This window comes from Rhincodon typus, chromosome 9 (genome assembly GCF_021869965.1).
Source record: "Rhincodon typus isolate 14 chromosome 9, sRhiTyp1.1, whole genome shotgun sequence".
In the NCBI taxonomy this organism is placed as follows: domain Eukaryota; kingdom Metazoa; phylum Chordata; class Chondrichthyes; order Orectolobiformes; family Rhincodontidae; genus Rhincodon; species Rhincodon typus.
In genome coordinates this window covers 86,581,389-86,598,361 of record NC_063340.1, presented here as the reverse complement: position 1 = coordinate 86,598,361, position 16,973 = coordinate 86,581,389, and the positions used below count along the sequence as shown (strand labels likewise).

Below are 16,973 nucleotides of genomic sequence, written 5' to 3'. Positions count from 1 at the left end.
TGTGAACACAGCCCAGTCCATCACACAAACCAGCCTTCCTTCCACTGGCTGCATCTATACTTCCTGCTACCTCAGGAAAGCAACCAACATCAAAGAAAGAACTGCAGATGCTGTAAATCAGGAACAAAGACAGAAGTTGCTGGAAAGGCTCAGCAGGTCTGGCAGCATCTGTGAAGAAAAAAATCAGAGTTAACGTTTGGGGTCCGGTGACCCTTCCTCAGAAGCGGACCCGAAACGTTGACTCTGATTTTTTTTTTCACAGATGCTGCCAGACCTGCTGAGCTTTTCCAACATAATCAAAGACCCCTTCCACCCCAGTTATACGCTCTTCCACCATCTTCCATCGGGCAGGAGATATGAAAGTTTGTATGCACTCATGAACAAATTCAAAAACAGCTTCTTCCTCACTGTTATCAGACTTTAGAATGGACCTCTTTAATGTTAAAGTACATCTCTCTCTGCACCTTCTCGGCAGCTGTATCCTGCACTCTGTGCTGTTACCCTGATGCACTTGTATAGTACGAGCTGTCTGTAAAGCACGCAAGACAACACTTTTCACTGTAACTTGCTACATGTGACAGTAATAAATCAAATCAAATCAAAGCTTCTTTAGATCTTGAAAAATGCCTTCATCTGTCGAAGTGTATTGCATGATAGGATGGCAAACATTATTTAAAGATGCTTCATAGATGATTCAGAGGCGACATATGAAAATAATTTCTTGACTCACTGAATTGCGATCTGGAACACATTTTGCGGGAAGTTTGGTCGTGGTGGGGAAAGAAATCAAATTCCAAAACAAACTTTCAAAAATGAATTGGCTCAATGCTCATCGGGGTGGAAAACTGCAGAGTTATGGAGCGGGAGCTATCACATTGATTACTCTATCAGAGATCCACCACTGCCGCAAATGAGCTGAATGGACTACATCTGCTCTGTATCTTGTGTTTCTTTATGAAATGCGCTACTGAGTGGAAACTCCAATGCCACTATCCCTGATTAAGGGCTTAATCAAATCCTACAGCTCCTAGATGGAGACTATTGAGCCCTTTGTGCCAGTGACACCTCTTCGCACAGGCTGACCACTCAGTCACTTTCCCTTCCACCCCTACTTCCTTCGGGTAAACTTGCATAACTTACAACTCAGAGCCTCCGTTTTCCAATTCTTCCCCGTACAGCTTCACCCCGTAGAACTCCTCATCGATTGCTAGAACAACTGCCACCACGACTGCCGGTAAACCTGTGGGGCAGACAAAGTGCGGAGGATAAAGACTGCTGGGAGAAAAATGCATTAACACCTACCCCATGCTAGCACCCTTCCCCAACGCTTTTTTTTTGTGAGAAATATCCTCCAGAACAAACAACTCGGAAGAGTAAAAGTGCCATGTGAAGTGTGTGCATCTCTCCACCAAAGCCTCAGCACAGAGTGCATTCCATGACCCATATCAATGTAGCACTGCTTCTTACATTCTCAACAATGATTCATATCTAGACAGAGTCATAGAATTTTTACAGCAGGGAAAGAGGCCCTTCAGCCCACCAAGTCCATACTAGTCATCAAATATTCATCTGTTTTCCAGCACCGGACCCTAGTCTTATGAGCCGTGGTGTTCCAAGTATTTATTAAAATAATTCTTAAACATTCTTAGTCTTCCCGTCTTTATTATCCTTTGGCGGTGAGTTCCAAATACCCACCACATTTTGGATGAAAAGTATTTTCCCAAATTCCCTCTAACCCTCCTACTTCTTACCTTGAAACTATACCATCCAACCCTTCTTGACCCCTCCACGAAGGAGAAAAGGTTCCCTTTATCCATCATGTGAATGTTCCTCAGAATTTTGACCATCACATTCAGGTAACTCCACTCGCATTTTCTGCTCTAAGGAAAACAATCTTAGCCTATCCAGTCTCTCATCATAGCTGAATCACTCTATCCTAGGTAATATCCTGGTGAATCTCTTCAGCACCCTCTCCAGTTTTCTTTTTATTTGTTTATTGGGGTGAGAGCATCACTAGCTATGCCAGCAATTATTGCCCATCCCAGAGAGCAGTTAAAAGTCAACCATATTGCTGTGGGTCTGGAGTCATTTGTAGGCCAGACCAGGTAAGGATGGCAGTTTCCTTCCCTAAAGGACATTAGTGAACCACATGAGCTTTTCCCAACAATCAACAATGGTTTCAGGGTCATCAGTAGACTCTTAATTCCAGATTTTTTTATTGTATTCAAATTCACCATCTTGCCATGGTGGGATTCAAATCCAGCTCCCCCGAACATTATCTGGGTCTCTGGATTAACAGTCCAGCGATAATAACCACAAGGCCATCACCTCCCCAGTCACATCCTACCTACAGACTCTTTAACATAAATGAAATATTTCACAGGAGGATTAGATCATTGAGCTACATCTGGGGCTGAGATGACCAAAAGCTGGACGAAAGAGGTATTTTTTTCCCATTGAGTCCTCATTAAAATGAGTGGGGTGGAGAGGCAGAGAGGTGTAAGAAGGGAGTCTGAGGCTGAGATAACTGAAGGCATGGTCACCAAATGTGGGAATGCAAAAGGCCAGGATTTGCGGAGTGCAGACATCTCAGAAGTTTGGGATTGGAGGAGATTAGGGAGGGTTGAGACCAACAAAGCAAGACTGCGAATTTTAAACTCACGATGTTACTTGACTGGCAACCAAGTGTAGGTCAGGTGAATGAAACTGGTTACAAACAAAGACACAGGCAGTGGGGTTTTGGATGACCTGAGGTTTATGGAGGTAGAAAGTGCATGAAATTGTCAACTCTAAAGGTAACAAAGATATGGATGAGTGTTTCAACAGCAGATGAGCTGAGGCAAAGAAGAAGTCTGAGGTAGAAATGGACAGTCTGAGATTAGGCTGCTCACAGGACCAAATGTGAAAACAAGGTTGTGGACAAATTGGATTCATCCCAGAAGGTTGGCACGCACAGGGACGGAGTCAGGAACTAGGGAAAGGAGTTTGCAGCGAGGACTGAAAATAATAGTTTTAGTCTTCCCAATATCTCATTGGAGGAAATTTCTTCACAGCTGCTCCAGTATGTCTGATCATCAATCTGATCAGCGGAGAAAAGTGATGAGATTTTTTTTTGAGATAGAGGTGGGTGTTGGCAAAAATTAATGCCACGCTGTTCAATGAGGTTACCAAGAGTCAGTGTGTTGAATTAAAATAGGAGGTGGTCAAGGCTAGGCCCTTGGGGACACCAGACGAAGCAGGAAAAGAAGCCACTGTAAACTGGCTGTGGTTAGACAGACAATGCAGAAGCAGTGCGTGCCAGCTGGACAACATATTAAAGGCTCTGGAAGTAGATGACACAGTCAACCCATGACACAGGCAGCTAATAGATCGAGGCAGATGGGAAAGGACATGATGGTCACAAGAGATATCATTCTGATATTGCGACAAGTGCAGAAGCCTGAGTGCAGGCATTGGGAGAGCAATGATGAGCATGGTTTCGGCAGGCAACAAGGTGTTCAAGGCCTTTAGAATGGAAACAGAGGTTGCAGATAAGATAGTAGCTCACCACAATGGTGTGTCAAAGGGTGGATTTCAAGGAGAGGGGATGCGGGCATCACTCATTGGCCAGCCTAGAGAGCATGTGCTATATCACACTTGAGAAAGTGGAGATGAACTGCCTTCTAAACCACTGCACTGGGTGAAGTGAATGTGCACACTGAGTATTGCTAAGTCAAGGATTTTAAGAGTTGCAGCAACCAATAATGAAGGAATATTTGATAAAAATCCAAGCTGAGCTGGTGTGTAACCTAGGAGGGGTCTGGAAGTGGTGGTGTTCCCATGCATTTGCTATCATTCCCCTTCAAGGTGGTAGAGGTTGAAGCTTTGGAAGATGTGGATAAAACAGCCTTGATGAGTTGCTACAGTGCATCTTATAGATGGTGCACACTGCTACCACTGTTCCAGTGGTGGAGGGAATGTGTTGAAGGTGCTGGATGAGGTGTCAATCAAGCAATCTGTTTTGTCCTCATGCACTCATTCAGGCAAGTGGAGAGTATTCCATCGGACTCCTGACTTGGGCCTTGTAGGTAATTGAGTGGTTTTGGGAAATCAGGGAATGAACTACTTGCTAACGAATACCCAGCCCTTGACCTACTTTAGTAACAGCAGCAATTGCATGGCTAGTCAAGTTCAGTTCCTGATCTGCAATGACTCTAGGATTTTGATGATGGGAATTCAGCAATGGCATGGCCATTGGATATCAAAAGGAAGTGCTCGTACTCACTGCTTTTAACTTTCATTCTTTTAAATTCACTCACGGGATGCGGGCATCGTTGGCTGGGTCAAATTTATTGCCCATCCCTAGTTGCCCTTGAGAAGGTGGTAATGAGCTGCCTCCTTGGATTGCTGCAGTCTATGTGCTGTGGGTGGACCCACAATGTCCCTTAGAGAGGAAATTCCAGGATTTTGACAGCAGTATATTTCCAAGTCAGGATGGTGAGCAATTTGGAGGGGAACTTGCAGGGGTTGGTGTTCCCATAAAGTTGCTGCTCTGTCCTTCTGTGTGGAAGTGGTCATGGGTCTGGGAGGTGCTGTCTGAGGATCCTTGGTGAACTTCTACAGTACATGTTGTAGATAGTACCCACTGCTGCTACTGAGTGTCAGTGGTGGAGAGAGTGGATGTTTGTGGATATGGTGCCAAGCTTCTTGAGTGTTGTTGGAGCTGCACCCACCCAGGCAAGTGGGGAGTATTCCAAACACTCCTGACTTGTGCCTTGTTGATGTTGGACAGGCTTTGGGGAGTCAGGAGGTAGCTTAGAATTCTTGACCTCGGACCTGGTCTTGTAGCCATTGTACTTGTATGACTAATCCAGTACATTTCTGATCAATAGTAACCCCCAGGATCTTGATAGTGGAGCATTCAGTGATGGTGATCTGCTATTCAATGAGATCACTGCTGATCTGGTAAATGTCAACTCCGCTTTCCTGCTTTTCCTCTGTGAACTGAGGTAAACTTGAGCCTAATCACAGTGATGGTGATATTGCTGAATGTCAGGGGATGATGATTAGATTCTCATTTGTTGGTGATAGTCATTGCCTGGTATTTGTGTGGTACAAATGTTACCTCCCACTTGCCCATCCAAGCCTGGATATTGTCCAGGTCTTGCTGCAATTGGACATACACTGCTTCAGTATCTGAGGATTTGCGAATGGTGCTGAACATTGTGCAATTATTGGTGAACATCCCCACTTCTGACCTTATGATGGAGGGAAGGTTATTGATGAAGCAGCTGAAGATGGTTGGGCCCAGGACACTACCCTTGAGGAATTCCTGCGGAGATGTCCTGGAGCTGATATGACTAACCTCCCACAACCACAATCATCTTCCTATGTGTCAGGTATGACTCCAACCAGCAGAGGGCTTTCCCCCAACATATACCCCTCTTCTGACTTTTGATTACCTATGAAATGTCATTGCTAATTACATAGTTTGACTAACCACTTATGTAATTCCTAGAAAATCGAGGACACTATACCCAATCTTCCTGGCATTATCCATGGTCTGAGAACAGTTGAAAACAAGGGAAAAGTGTATCACAAATAGTGTCAATGGCAAATGAACTTACCCCATCCAATGATACAGAATTTGAGCATGTACTTTCGTATGTATGTGTTAAAGACCTTCACCAGGGCTATGTACATGTGAACAGCCTCCAATCCCATCCAGGTGAAGGAGGCAAGCAGGAAGAAGTGAAGGAATGCAGCAACAGCAATGCACAATCCAGGAATGTTGAATGATGCAATCCAGCCATCAATCAGGAACGTTAGGTTGAGAAGGAAAAGTGCAGTGCTGAGGTTCATCAAAATCTTGGATGGGTAATCCCGTCGCAGCTTCCTAGATGATGGACAAGAAAAACATTGAACTTAAGTTTGTTCTGCATGATCTTCTTGTTCCTACCGTGAAGGTCCTAACTGATGGTTATACTGTCAGAAGTCACATGACACCAGGTTCTCATCCAACAGGTTTATTTGAAATCACAAGCTCTCAGGGCGCTCCTCCTTTGTCAGATGAAGGGATGTCACCTGATGAAAAGGCAGTGTTTGTGATCTTAAATAAACCTGTTGGACTATAACCTGATGTCATGTGATTTCTGACTTTGTCCACTCCAGTCCAAGACCGGCAACATCACATCAGGTTTTACTGGACAAGTCAGATTCCAGACTGAAACCTGGCTTGTTAGATCATAAGTTGCAACTTATCATGGTGGTTAGTCACTGAACACAATTACAAGAGGTTGCCAATGCCCTTTCAACAAAAGAACGGAAGTTTGTTCCACTAAAGAAAGGAAAAACAGAGCTATCTATTGGAAATTTGGAAATACCTTATCACAAACAGGAAAAAAAGTCGACCCTTTTTTGCAACAATATCCTTTTCAGATACTCAATCCCAATGAGATAGTATCACTTCTACCTTTTTTTAAAAATTTCTTATTCAACTGATGAGGTTGCAAGTTTTTCCTTTCAGCAGATTTCAAGCATGGCCAGAAGATGGGATTCTCTGTCTCTGCCTCTCTCTCTCTCTCCCCCCTCCATGAGAGTCTAATCACTGACCTTTCTCAGTAAATTTTAAGAAAAACCATCAAGGCTTTTAGCAATTATTTTGAATACTTTAAGGCTACTGAATACTTATCTGACAGTGTGGATCTGTTCTTCTGAATTGATCCTGTATTTGGCCTCTACCTCAATTTAGAAAATATTTCAGTAATCATCTCACCAGGTAGCTTGTCTAGTCATTTAGCTTTTGTAATGCAATTCATTAGAAATGCTGTTTTGACCAACTTCCAAAAAATTGTTTCTGACCCTTAAAAAAGACATCGTTGCAGAACTGAAAATCACAATATTTACCAAAACCAATTTCTTCCCAAATTCCTAAATGGAATAATAACTTATTATAAACATTCATCACATTACAATACAATAGTGGCAACTCTTGAAAAAATACTTCACGAGCTGCAAAGTGCTTTGGGGCAGGCTGCACGTGTGAAAGATGCTATGTGAATGCAAGTTCTATCTGTATATATTTGCTGTGTTTCTCGAGATTGAGGTCATTGTATCTCTCACTCATCATATGCCAGGACCCCAATATACTGTGGGACTCCTCATCTCCCTCTGTTTACCTTTCCTCCTTCAATCTGCAGACTAGTAAAATTAGCTCGATGTCTCCACTGCGTCAGGGTTGTTGCTGCATGCTGATGTTGGTTGTTGAGCTGGTTTGGGTACATTTAATGAAAACAGAAATTGCTGGAAAAGCTAAGCAGGTCTGGCAGCATCTGGGGATAGAAACCAGAGTTGACATTTTGGGTTGAGTGACCCTTCCTCAGAACAGTTCTGAGGAAGGGTCACTCAACCTGAAATGTTATCTCTGATTTCTCTTCACAGATGCTGCCAGACCTGCTGGGCTTTTCCAGCAACTTCTGTTTTTGTTTCTAATTTACAGCACCCGCAGTTTTTTTTTCAGTTTTGTTGAGCATATTTAAGCTGGTTCAACATTCAGGTCACTACATCCAGCCTGAACATCCCCAGCATTTCTGGTTTTGTTCTTACCTGTCCCAGGCATACAAGGAGAACTGGGTAGAAACGATGATCTGAATGGATATCCAACAGGGGAAGGCAGGAATCAATGTTTCTGGCTGTTTTAGCTCTTCCCCTGTGGAATCCAAAGCTACAAGCGTAAATAAGATGGCAAACCAAACATCTCCTTGGATAAGAGTTTTTGAAAAATATTCACTCACTCAAAGGCCACGTATGTTAAAAGTGTTGTCGCTGAAAAAATGGCTGAGATACCACATCCTATATGAGTGATGAAGGTCAGAATCTTTGTATTGAGAAGATCTATTTGTTGTGCAGTTCCTGAGATGTCCTGAAAGTAAAATAAATAAAATTGTAACCGGAGGCTCTTAACAATGTTATATTTGTTGAACAGGATGGTGGCTATACGTGAAGAACTTTCGAAAGAAATGATCCCTGACCAGCGAATAAGCATCAGGTTACAGCTTCTAGTTAATAGCTTCTTCCAAGGATCCGACATGTACATAAGGTATTTATTATTCCTCTTCCAAGTTACCTTTGTACCTTTGAACACAACGAAGGCACAGTGAAATTATCACAGTGGTACTATCGCTGGACTGTTAATCCAGAGACCCAGATTACATTCTGGGGGCAGAGGTTCAAATCCCACCATGGCAGACATGAAATTTGAATTCAATAAAATATCTGGAATTAAGAATCTAATGATGACCATGAATCCACTGTCGATTGTTGGGAAAAACCCATCTGGTTCATGAATGTCCTTTAGAGAAGGAAACTGCCATCCTTACCTGGTCTGGACTACATGTGACTCCAGACCCACCCCAATGTAGTTGACTCTTAATTACTTTCTGGGCAATTAGGGATGGGCAATAAATGCTGCCGAGCCAGTGACACCCTCATCCCATTAATGAATGGTCCTTGCACGAAAAGAGATAAGCAGGGAGGTTGTTCCCTCTGGCGGGTGAAACTAGGACTAGGAGGCATAGCCTCAAAATAAGGGGGAGAAGATTTAGGACTGAGTTGAGGAGGAATTTCTTCACCCAAAGGGTTGTGAATCTGTGGATTTTGCTGCCCGCTGAAGCTACCTCATTTAATGTTTTTTAAGGCAAAGATAGATTGATGTTCGAACAGTCAAGGAATTAAGGGTTACGGTGAGCGGGCGGGTAAGTGGAGCTGAGTCCGTGAAAAGATCAGCCATGATCTTACTGAATGGTGGAGCAGGCTCGATGGGTCAGATGGCCTAGTCCTGCTCCTATTTCTTATGTTCTTATGATTCTGGTGACTCTCATTTGTCAACCATAGGAAGTCAGGGCTCTTGTGGCACAGTTGTGTTGTCCCTACCTCTGGGTCAAGTGACATCTGCTCCAGAGGAGTATCAGAACATCCCTGAACACACTGATTTGTGGATGTTTATAGCCACTCAGTGAGATCATTGGCGATATGTTTTTCTAACTCCACTATGGTTCTGTGACCCTTGGCAGATAAACATTAGCTGGTCTAAGAATCAATCTGGCTCACAATATTTTTTTTTGCGGGAGGGGATAGTGAGAGGGAAGAGTTTTGTGAGTGTGAAGACATGCTTCTTGATATCATTCCTCAGCAGGCGGGCTGTGACACTGAGCCACCCACCCTCACCACCCTTTCTGGGCTGCAATGGTGAGCTGGTTTCCCCTAACCCATTAAATCCTCCCATCATTATAAAGATGTCAAACAAATCCCCCCTTAACCATTTTTACTCAGATCAATCAATCAGAGTTCTTCAAAGCACATTTTGGGTCAATCACATTGTGCAGGACTGAAGTTCCCCTCCAAGTCACTTGGAAATATATCACCGTTCCTTCACTGTTACTGGGTAAAAATCCTGGAATTCCCTCCCTAAGGGCATTGTGGGTCAATCGAGAGCACATGGACTGCAGCTGTTCAAGAAGGCAGCTCACCACTACCTTCTCAAAGGGGCAACTAGGGATGGGCAAGAAATGCTGGCCAGCCAACGATACCCACATTTCATGAGTGAATAAAAGAAAGTCACGTACCCAGACCAGAACAGATAAAGGTGGTTCCCTCACTAATATTAAAGGACATTATGGATTCAATTGGTTTTCGTTCTCTTCTCACTAACTCTTTGCAGGGAGAAAGCTTACCAGAAGGACTCCAAAGTGTGTGAGGTGATCACACAAGCAAATAGTTTCGTTCACACTGGAATCTGAATCTACTCGACAACCTCGAATATTCCAGCCCCCACTGCCATCTACAGGAATAAAGCATCAAACAGAAATAAGGTCAAAACTGCAGGCAGCATTTTGTACTCCATTGTCCTTGTAATAAAGACCTAAACACAATTTGCCTTTCCGATTATTTGCTGTACCTCTGTGCTAACGTTTCCTGTCTTCCTTGTATAAGAATATCCCAAATCTTCCTGAACCTTAACATTTCAATGCTTCAATTTTTTTTAATGTCTGCTTTTTAATTCTTCTCACCAAAGTGAATAGCTTCACAATTCTCGATATAATGTTCCATCTGACACTCACTTTGTTGCCTACTCACTTAAGCCTGTCTGAATTAGAAGGTGAGGCAGATGAACTGGATTATTATTTGTTGAGTAATTGTTATGATCTGAGATCAGACGGAGAGGGTGGCTCAGTGGTTAGCGCTGCTGCCTCACAGCGCCAGGGACCTGGTTTCGATTCCACCCTTGGGCAACTGTGTAGAGTTTGCACATTCTCCCTGCGTCTGTGTAGCTTTCCTCCGGGTTCCCTCCCACAGTCCGAGGATGTGTAGGCTAGGTGGACCAATCATGCTGAATCATCCTCTAATTTCCAGGGATGTGTGGGGGTTAGCCATGATAAATTATCCGTAGTGTCTAGGGATGTGCAGGCTAGGTGGAATAGTCACAGAAAATGCAGGGTTACAGGGATGTGTTTGTCTGGGTGGGATGCTCATCAGAGGGTTTCCACACCATAGTGATTCTAATTTCAACATCTGATCAGGAACTCTGAACATTAACCAATGAGGAAAAGCTGATTAGAAACCAAAACCAAGTGAGATGATTGGTTAGCTCGGTTGGTGATGATATGAAACAGGATGAAATGTGAACCATCATGCCATTCTTGGCTATGGGATGGCTTATTTTGGAAAAATACCTGTGGTTCTTCAAGATAAGCTGGTCCATAGCAATTGGTTGCAAAATGATGACATATAAACATCTTACTTACTCTTCAATGTTAAATCCCAGAAGGCACACTGTGGTTGAATATCCTCCTGTCAAACAACAAGAACGCAGAAAGGCAAGACTATGAGCTGTCAGTGAGACTGAGGCTTTCCTTTTACATGACAGTGGAAATCATTTTTCTTTACAGAAGTGAACTTGTAATGTTATAACTGCCTCTTATAAAATTTAGGTTCTCCAAAGTGCTTTACAAACAATTGAAATGAACTCCTGAGATAGCAAGGACTGCAGATGCTGGAGTCAGTGATAACAAGGTGTAGAGCTGGAGGAACACAGCAGGCCAGGCAGCATCAGAGGAGCAGGAAGGCTGACGTTTCGAGTCGGGACCCCTCCCCCTCTCCATTTCTGAAGAAGGGTCCTGACCTGAAACGGCAGCTTTCCTGCTCCTCTGATGCTGCCTGACCTGCTGTGGTCCTCCAGCTCTATTTTGTTATCTATGAAATGAACTCCTGTTATTTCTACACACACACAGCGTCTACAAACAGCAATCTGATAGTGAGCTGATATTGTGCTACTTAGTGATATTTCTGGAGAGATATATACACACTGACCGGGACATCAGCAGGGATAACTCCTTTGCTTCTCTTTGGATCTCTGGGTTTGCTCCATGTTGGTGGAATAAAGACTCCAACAGTGCAGCATTCGCTCTGTACTGCACTGGAGCTCCCATCATGGATTCCATGCCCAAGGCAGGGACTAGAACAAACCAACTCCCAACACAAAAGGAGGAGATTGCTATCCACTGAGGCATGGCTGAGACTTGCTTAACTGCTGCACAGTTGCTGAGAATTTCCTCAGAACTCCTCCAGCTGAGTCACTTCAAGTATGTCCGAGCACTCAGCGAAATGGGGGAGCACTCCATGGGACATGCAGCCTCTGGCCTGGGGTTTTCTTTGTGTGGATGGAACATAAAGGGTGAGATGGGGGGAGGAAATGTCTGGTTTCTTTTTCTAAGAGGTGTGTCGCAGTGCCATTGAAATCACTCAACAGACATTAACAAGGCCAGTCTCCTTGGCTTTATTAACAGGGGCACAGAGCACAAGAGCAAGGAGGTGATGCTGAATTTGTTCAAGATATTTGTTAGACCTCCACTGGAGTATTGTGTACATCTGTGGGCTCCCTATCATTGGAAAGATGTGTACGCATTGGAGAGAGTGCAGAAGCAATTCACAAGAATGGTTCCAGGAAGGAGAAACTTCAGTGATGAGGATAGAGTGAAGAAGTTGGGACTGTTTTACTTGGGGAGAAGAAAGCTAAGAGGAGATAGAGGTTTTCAAAATGGTGAGCTGGCTGGACAAAGTTGACAGGGAGAGCCCACTTCCAAAAGGAACAAGAGGGAGTGAGGTGCACATTTAAAGTAATGTGCAAAAGAAGCAAGGGAGAAGTGAAAAAAAAAACTTTTCCACTCAGTGAGTAGTTAGGATGTAGAATGTACTGCCTGGAAATGTGGTGGAGGCCAGTCCAATTGAAGCTTTCCAGAGGGGTATTGGACGGTTACTTGGTTAGGTATAAAGTATAGGGAAATAAACCAGAGATTAGCATGAGCTAATGATGCTTATTTAATGAGCCACTGCAGGCATGATGGGTAGAATAGCCTTCTTTTGCACCATAACACTTCTGCAATTCTGTGATAAACCTCTGTAAGAACGAGAATCAAATTGACCAGGGATGAAGGAGAGCGATTAAAACAGCCAAATGGAGGGTTAATATGGGCTGAGATGCAGGGTGTCTCAGGTAATGCATTGAGTTTTGATGTCTGGTCTCAGTAACTGGCACAAACCTACAAGCAATGTCAGAATACCATTACAAAACTAATAATAACCTCTAATGTTAACAAGAAAAATTCTAAGTACATGCATCAGGAATAAACGCCAATAAAGAGACAATGCAGAGACATGGGTGGGAAAATGGGTTTTGAGGATTTTAACATTGGAAGAGAGATAGGAGAGATCCCAGGAGAATGTTCAAAGCAAAGGTATGAAACTGAAGTCTACACCCTGGTGAAGTACATGCAAGGGAGCTATGAGTGAAAGGTTCTGGCAGTGAAGCACTGGGAGATATGGAAAGGCAATGATCTTATATATAAACATTCTGGTCTCCCTGCTAGTGGAAAGATATTGCTAAATTTGAAAGGGGTGCAGAAAGGATTTACAAGGATGTTGCTGGGGTTGGAGGGTTTGAGCTACAGGGAAAGGCTGAATAGGCGGGGGCTATTTTCCCTGGAGTGTCGGAGGCTGAGGGGGTAAACTTATAGAGTTTATAAAATCATGAGGGGTGAGGGTAGGGTGAATACTCAAGGACTTTTGTCCCAGGTGGGGGAGTCCAAAACAAGAGGACATAGGTTTAAGGTGAGAGGGGGAAGATATAAAAGGGACCTAAGGGGCAACTTTTTCCTCACAGAGGGTGGTGCGTGTATGGAATGAACTGCCAGAGGAAGTGGTGGAGGCCGGTACAATTACAATATTTAAAAGGCATCTAATTGGGTATATGAATAGGAAGGATGTAGGTGAATATGGGCCAAATGCTGGGAAAATAGGACCAGATTAATTTAGGATATCTGGTCAGCATGGACGAGTTGGACCGTGCTGTATCATTCTATGACTATATGACAAAATATTGCAGGCCAACAGGGGGCTTAGTGATGATGGTATGATAGCCCAACAGACTTAGTGCAGGATAAAATATAAGTAACAGAGTTTTTGGATAAGCTGAAATATCTAAAGCAATAGAATATGAGAAGGGGAGGTATGGGAATAATGGTACATGGAATTGGCAGAAATTACTGCAAAGATTAGTGAAGATAGGGAGCGTTGCGTGGGGTATACATAGGTGCCTGTGCTAAATTAGAATTTAAAGCCCAGTCCCAACTCAAATCACCGCAAAATTCAGGCAACGTTACAATAAATGCTTTACAGCCGGAAGACTCCAAATTGACAACTCAATAGCATGCTGCAATATTGCTAAAATCCTACAGGTGGTGAGGGCGAGCTCCTGGAATTGACTATTGACAACAGCGACACAACCTGATGATTCTTGGCACTGAATCCGCAGCATGTTCCTCTTACAGAAGGTTGTGAGCTGGAATTAAAAGCAGTGTTTGAAACCAATGAAAGGGTTTTGATGAAGAAAGGAAGGAGAAACTGGTCCCATTGATAGGAGTGTCAGTAACCAGAGGTCACAATCAGGTAATATCGGGAAAAGAAGCAGAGGGGAGATGAGAGGGTCTTTTACTTTATGAAGCAAGTTGTTGTGATCAAGAAAATTGTGTCTGAAAGCGTGATAGATGCAGATTCAATAATAGCTTTCAAAAAATGGAATTACATAAATTGAAAGGGGTTTCTGTAGAATGGGCAGGGAAGTGGGACTACTTGGAACAGCCCTAACGAAGAGCTAGCACTAGTGTAATGGATAGAATGGTATCCCCCGTGCTGTAAGATTATAGGCGTCAACACCTTCAGTAGATCAAGGGGAAAATATTACTGGCAAAAAACATTTTGATATCAATGGTATATAAAGATTGAGTGTTGTCACCTACGGAAAGATCTTTTGGGTGTGGATGTGGGAGTCACTGGCAGGGCTAGTATTTAAATTGTCCATGAAAGGTTGATGGTGGGCCATCTTATTGAACCATTAGAGCCCATGTGTTTTGAATGCTCCTGTTAGGGAGCGAGCAATACATGGTCAATACAGTTCCAAGTCAGCCTGCTTGTGTGACTACAGGGGACTTGCAAATGGTGTTGCTCCACTGTATCTGCTGCCCCTTGTCCTTCAGGAAAATAGAAGTCTCAGGCTGGGAAGGTTTTGTTTTAATTCATTCATGGGATGGGGGCATGGCTATCTTGGCCAGCCTTTATTGCCCATCCCTAATTGCCCAGAGACCAGTTTAAGAATCAGCCACATTGTGTTTGGGTCTGGAGTCACATAAAGGCCAGACCAGGTAAGGGTGGCAGTTTCCTTTCCTAAAGAATATTATTGACCCAGTTGGGTTTTTGCCAGCAACGGATTGACGGTCATCATTAGATCCCTAATTCCAAAATTTTTTTTTGATCAAATTCAAATTCCAACATTTGCTGTGGCTGGATTCAAACCAAGGTCCCCAGAACATCACCTAGTTCTCTGGATTCACACCCTAGTGATAGTACCACTAGGCCATTGCATCCCCTTGGTGATGTGTTGCTGCAGGGCATTTTGTAGACAATACACTCTGCTGCCACTGTGTGTGGATGGAGTGGATGCTTGTGGATGTAGTGCCAATCTAGCTGGCTGCTTTGTCCTGGATGGTGTTGAGCTTCTTGAGTGTTGTTGGAGCTGCACCCATCCAGGCAAGTGGCGAGTATTCCATCACACTCCTGACTTGTGCCTTGTAGATGGGGGACAAGCTTTGGGGAGACAGGAGGCGAGTTACTCGCTGTAGAATTCCTAGATTCCAACCTGTTCCTGTAGCCATGGTATTTATATGGCTAGTCTAATTCAGTATCTGGTCAACAGCAACTCCCATGATGTTGATACTGGGGGAATTCAGTGATGGTAAAGCCACTGAACATCAAGGGATGATAGATTTGTGCCTCGCAGAGAGGGTGAATAGAGAGGGAAGACAGGAGCTGGGTCATTCACTAGAAAATTCAACATTTCTGACCTGTTATTTCAAGCACAATATTTCTATGACTGGTTCAGTTAAGCTTGTAGTTAATGGTATTATCAGGGATGTAGATGATGGAAACTGATCATACCTCATGCTGCCTGTGTTTAATTCGGATCCTGATTGGGTCAGAGAGGTTGCTGATGCTGATATTTCCCACACTGCTGGCAATCACAAAACTCAGGAGCTTAAATGCTCCTGAATCCTATTAGATTAGACAAGAAGAACTCGAGTGAGACTCAAAATATTGCAAAAATATCAGAGGTTGGTGGGAATATGGAATAATCAGACCAGGCACAATCTTATTGAATGGCAGACCATAAGACCATAAAACATAGAAGCAGAATTAGGCCATTCGGTACATCAAGTCTGTTCTGCCATTCGATCATGGCTGACATGTTCCTCAACCCTATTCTCCTGCCTTCTTCCCATAACCCTTGATCCCCTTACTAATCAAGAACCTATCTTTCTCTGTCTTAAACACACTCAATGACTTTGCCTCCACAGCTTCTGTGGCAATGAGATCCACAGATTCACCACCCTCTGGCTGAAGAAATTCCTCCTCATCTCAGTTCTAAAAGGTTGCCCCTTCACTCTGAGGCTATGCCCTCGGGCCCCAGTATCTCCTACTGGTGGAAACATATTCTCCATGTCCACTCTATCTAGGTATTTCAGTATTCTGCAAATTTCAATAAGATCCCCTCCGTCCTTCTAAACTCCAACATGTACAGGCCCACAATCCTCGACAGCTCCTCATATGACTGATCCTTCATTCCTGGGATTATTCTTGTAAACCTTCTCTGGAACCCCTCCAAGGCAGGTACTTCCTTCCTTAGATACAGGGCCCAAAATTGTACACAATATTCCAAATGTGGTCTAATCAGAGCCTTGTACAGCTTCAGCAGTACATCCCTGCTCCTGTATTCTAGCCTTCTTGAAATGAATGTGAACATTGCAGTTGCCTTCCTGACTGCCAACTAAACCTGCATGTTAACCTTAAGAGAATCCTGAACTGGGACTCTCAAGTCTCTTTGTGCTTATGATTTCTGAGGCCTTTCCCCATTTAGAAAATAGTTTACGTCTCTATTCTTCCTACCAAAGTGCACCAGCTCACACTTTCCAACATTGTATTCCATTGCCCCTTCTTTGCCCACTCTCCCAGCCTGTCCAAGTCCTTCTGCAGCCTTCCTGCTTCCTCAATACTACCTCTCCTCCCACCTATCTTTGTGCCATCTGCGAATTTAGCAACATTGCCCTCCATTCCTTCGTCCAGATTGTTAACGTATAATGTGAATAGTTGTGGTCCCAACACTGACCCCTGCAGAACACCATGTGTTACTGGTTGCCATCCTGAAAAAATACCCCTTTATCCCTACTGTCTGCCTTGTGCCAGTCAGCCAATCCTCTTTCCATGCCAGTACCTAACACCATGGGCTCTTAGATATAATAAGAACTGTCGATGCTGGAGTCAGAGATAACACAGTGTGGAGCTGGAGGAACACAGCAGGCCAGGCAGCATCAGAGGAGCAGGAAAGTTGA

At 43.7% G+C, this 16,973-nt stretch overlaps 1 protein-coding gene across 2 annotated transcripts in view; it reads right to left on the bottom strand.

Moving 5' to 3' along the window:
• Positions 1 to 16,973, bottom strand: part of adgrg6 (adhesion G protein-coupled receptor G6) — a 123,086-nt gene that overhangs the window by 14,077 nt on the left and 92,036 nt on the right. For both annotated transcript variants that reach the window (XM_048601078.1, XM_048601079.1), the window contains exons 18-23: positions 15,526 to 15,639; positions 10,782 to 10,827; positions 9,711 to 9,817; positions 7,773 to 7,900; positions 5,607 to 5,875; positions 1,141 to 1,240 (exon numbers count right to left, since the gene is read on the bottom strand). In XM_048601078.1, the coding sequence (XP_048457035.1) occupies positions 1,141 to 1,240; positions 5,607 to 5,875; positions 7,773 to 7,900; positions 9,711 to 9,817; positions 10,782 to 10,827; positions 15,526 to 15,639 (764 nt within the window). The remainder of the gene's footprint in view (positions 1 to 1,140; positions 1,241 to 5,606; positions 5,876 to 7,772; positions 7,901 to 9,710; positions 9,818 to 10,781; positions 10,828 to 15,525; positions 15,640 to 16,973) is intronic.